The sequence below is a fragment of the Acipenser ruthenus genome, unplaced genomic scaffold (genome assembly GCF_902713425.1).
Source record: "Acipenser ruthenus unplaced genomic scaffold, fAciRut3.2 maternal haplotype, whole genome shotgun sequence".
Classification (NCBI taxonomy): domain Eukaryota; kingdom Metazoa; phylum Chordata; class Actinopteri; order Acipenseriformes; family Acipenseridae; genus Acipenser; species Acipenser ruthenus.
The window spans coordinates 23,118-26,986 of record NW_026707417.1 but is presented as its reverse complement, the minus strand read 5'-3'; the positions used below and the strand labels follow the sequence as shown (position 1 = coordinate 26,986).

Sequence of the window (3,869 nt, the reverse complement as noted above, 5' to 3'; positions counted from 1 at the left end):
GCCTTTAATTCCTCCCCTTAATTTTTGCTTATTCTCTGTCTCTTCTCCCTTGTATTTTATCCCCTCCCTCCATTCCTTCCTGTGTATTTTTCTTTCTCATCCCTCTCTCCCCCTCCCCTCCGCTCCCCTGTATTTCTCACTCCTTCCGGGCTGTGCACAGGAATGATGGACGCTGATGATTTCCATGGGATACAGTCTGGTACGCTGTCTGTCTCTCTGTCCCGTCTGTCTCTGCCTGCCTGTCTGTCTCTGTCTGTCTCTCTCAATTCAAATGGTCTTTATGGAGCACAGGTTTCTGCAAAGTGAATGTAATAAGTGTTGCTGTCTCTCTCTCCCTCCCTCCCTCCCTCCCTCCCTCCCTCCCTCCTTCTCTTCTCTTCTCTTCTCTTCTCTCGCTCTCTTTCCTCTCACCCTGTGTGAGTTTGTGGGGTGTTTTGTTTACAGTCCACATGGGGAAAGAGATTAAAAACAGCTGAGTTTACCGAGTATTCCTTTCATTAGGGCCAGCTCTGCTGAATGAATGAATGGATGCAAGGATAGATTTAGAGAGAGTGAGTGTGTGTCAGTGTCTGTGCGTGCGTGTGTGTGTGTGTGTGTTCCGAGAAGGTTTCTAAGTGTAATAGGTAGCTACATGGATTTTAATATATTTTTTTAAATATCTAGTATGTTTTGATGCAGCAGCATCTGTAATTGTCTTTGCTGCCGGTGGGTTCTGCTAGGGGCACCGCTGACCTCTGACCTCTGTCTCTCAGGGTGACGCAGAGTTCGCTCGCATCATGAGCGTCGTTGACCCCAACAGCAGCGGGGTCGTGACCTTCCAGGCCTTCATCGACTTCATGTCCAAAGAGACGACCGACACCGACACAGCGGACCAGGTGGTAGCGTCCTTCAAGGTCCTGGCAGGAGACAAGGTGAGACACTGCACTGTGTGTGTGTGTATATACACACACACACACACATACACACACGTACAGACACTACACACACACAGACCCTGCTAGAAGTCTTTAATCATGACTTCAAAAAATAGACTGAAGCAGCATCTCGCTAGAAACAAATGAGTGCCACAATCTGAGTAATAATCCTCCCCCTCTCTTCCTCTCTCTCTCTCTTACCCCCTCTCTGTCTGTCTCCCCTCCTTTCTTTCTTTCTCTCTCCCTTCCCATCTCCCCTCTGTCCACTCCCCTCTCTTCTCTCTCCTCTCCCCTCTCCCCTCACGTTCCTCTCCTCTCCCCTCACTTTCCTGTCCTCCCCTCTCTCCTCCTCTCCCCCTTCCCTCCTCTCTTCTCCCTTACCCTCTCTCTCTCTCTTACCCCCTCTGTCTGTCTCCCCCTCCTTTCTTTCTCTCTCTCTCCACTCCCTTCTCTTCTCTCTTCTCCCCTCTTTTCTCTCTCCTCTCTCCTCTCCCCTCACGTTCCTCTCCTCTCCCCTCACGTTCCTCTCCTCTCCCCTCACGTTCCTCTCCTCTCCCCTCACGTTCCTCTCCTCTCCCCTCACGTTCCTCTCCTCTCACTTTCCTCTCCCCCTTTCCTCTCTCTTCTCCTCTCCCCCTTCCCCTCTCTCCTCTCCCTTTCCCTCTCTTCTCCTCTCCCCCTTCCCCTCTCTCCTCTCCCTTACTCTCTCTCTCTCTCTCTCTCTCTCTCTCTCTCTCTCTCTCTCTCTCTCTCTCTCTCTCTCTCTCTCTCAGAACTTCATCACAGCGGCAGAGCTGCGCAGGGAGCTGCCTCCGGACCAGGCTGAGTACTGCATCTCCCGCATGGCTCCCTACCAGGGGCCCGACACCATCCCCGGGGCCCTGGACTACATGAGCTTCTCCACAGCACTGTACGGGGAGAGCGACTTGTAACACACACGCGCGCGCGCGCTCTCACACTCTCACACTACCCGGCCAGACACGGAGCAACAAGAGAGGGAGGGAGGGAGGGAGGGAGAGAAGTGTAGAGAGAGAGAGAGAGAGAGGGAGGAAGGGAGAGATGAGAGAGGGAGCTGTGGAACGAGAGAGAGAGAGTCGTCTTAAACATTCCATTATTGTCTTAATATCAATAATAATAATACAAGGATATAATAACTGTCTTTAATCTATGTATATATATAATTATTCAGGAGTACAGAAGCAAAAAATCATGCAGGAATTTTCAATATTAAAAAAACACATTTAACTGAAATGTTAATGAGGGGTACGGACCAAATGGAAAATTCAGGTGATTTTTTTTTTTTAGTGACAGGATGTGATGCAATCTAGTAAATCTCAGACAGACAGACGCAGTTCTGTTTCAAGTAGACTCACGGTTTTATATTTGTAGATTACAGAAACAGCAACGGACCAAATTTATCGTACTATTCAACGTAATCAGGGATGTGAATCAGACTCCCGCTGCACAGCAGTGTGATCCAGCCCTGGTTTCAGTAGGAGTTTAATAATAAGACACACCTGAGCTTGTTAGCTAGACACACTGGGGCTGATCAAGCTGGTAGTAAAACCTGGAACGGGTGACACTGCTGTGCAACAGGAGTCTGATTCCCATCCCTGGTTTATTAATTGTTCTCAGCTGTAGGGACCTAGCATATATCTTAAAAAAATTAATAATAAATACATTTAAAGCATAAGAAAAATCAAAGTGTTTATCACGATATGTAACCCTTTTTTTTTTTTTTTTTTAATTGTGGCGTTACATACTTCATTTCTGATTTGCATGGTTAAAGCTGGGCTTTTTCTCTGGCGTTGGCGGCTCAACGCATTTCTCGCGGCGAAATCCTGCGCGGCTTCAGTGTGAAGAGAACACAGGGCCTTGTGGAGCAGCCTCTATGAAACCCAAACTCCTGGCCGGGCGTTTAGGACCCGGGTTCCACAGGGAGGGGGGCTGGTGTCGATGGGGCTCATGTACCATTCAGAGTGGAGAAGCGGCTGCTGGGGTTTGTGTGGGTCGCTGTCCTCCTCCTCCTCCTCCGAGTCTCAGGAAAGCAGCGATCATCACAAACCCAAGCAGCGGTCTCTTCACTCGCCTCGCTCTGAAGGGGTAAGTCACCCCGAGCGACACCAGCGACCCTGCGGAGCGCCCCGTCCAGACAACAGAACAATCGTGTTCACGTTTCTTCACTGCTGCAGGCCTCAGAGTAAACTTTGATTTTTTATTCAGGCTCTTGTTCCTGCTCCTTTTTGTTTTTCATTATTATTATTATTATTATTATTATTATTATTATTATTAATAATATATATATTTTATCCGGCTGTGATATTTCTCTTGTGAGGGCGACGCCGTTCAAAATTAGCACTAGCAGGTAGCTTTGAAAGTGCAACATATATTTCATGAAACGTCAAAGTACATTCTGATAAAGCAATAGACTGCATATGAAGTAAATTGAAAAAGAAACTGCGCGTTTTACTGCCTGTAGATCTTGGAGGAGGAGCGTCCATTATTAATAAGTGTTTTATTAAAGCAGATATCGATACTTCCATCTCTGTGTAGCCATCTATATATCTAGAGAACCAGCACACAGCTCTCTATCCAGGGAGAATCAGGATGCTTAGAAATCACTAGAAATACTTAATGACGTAACTGATAGACTGAAAACTTGCCTTGTGCTGTCTGAAGCAGTAGTTTTAGCAGACAGCTCCCAGTCTTTAGTGAATTAAAATGAATTGAATTCATTGTGTGGGTGTTTTAATTGTGATTTATTGAAGCTGGGTGTATTATAAACACTTGAATCTTATCACAGTACGAGGTGTGGGAGGGGATTCTATCTAGTTTTTTAGCTCCAAATTAGTAGCTTTTTATTATTTATATAAGGGTTTTCTTCAGCATATATAAATCTATCTATCTATATATATATATATAGAGAGAGAGAGAGAGATAGATATGAACACAGAA

At 46.4% G+C, this 3,869-nt stretch overlaps 1 protein-coding gene across 1 annotated transcript; it reads left to right on the top strand.

The window, feature by feature from the left end:
- The first annotated feature begins 419 nt into the window (after window positions 1-419).
- Window positions 420-2,081, top strand: LOC131727272 (alpha-actinin-4). Its single transcript, XM_059018802.1, has 2 exons — window positions 420-911; window positions 1,688-2,081. The coding sequence occupies exons 1-2, from the start codon at window positions 777-779 to the stop codon at window positions 1,844-1,846; spliced, it is 294 nt and encodes a 97-aa protein (XP_058874785.1). The 5' UTR covers window positions 420-776; the 3' UTR covers window positions 1,847-2,081.
- The last annotated feature ends 1,788 nt before the right edge of the window (window positions 2,082-3,869 follow it).

What these genes read in the sequence shown, in the direction of transcription:
- LOC131727272 (XM_059018802.1), top strand. Translation starts at nt 777, where the DNA reads ATGAGCGTCGTTGACCCCAACAGCAGCGGGGTCGTGACCTTCCAGGCC. An exon ending in AGGTCCTGGCAGGAGACAAG is followed by an intron (nt 912 to 1,687) that starts GTGAGACACTGC and finishes TCTCTCTCTCAG; the next exon opens with AACTTCATCACAGCGGCAGA.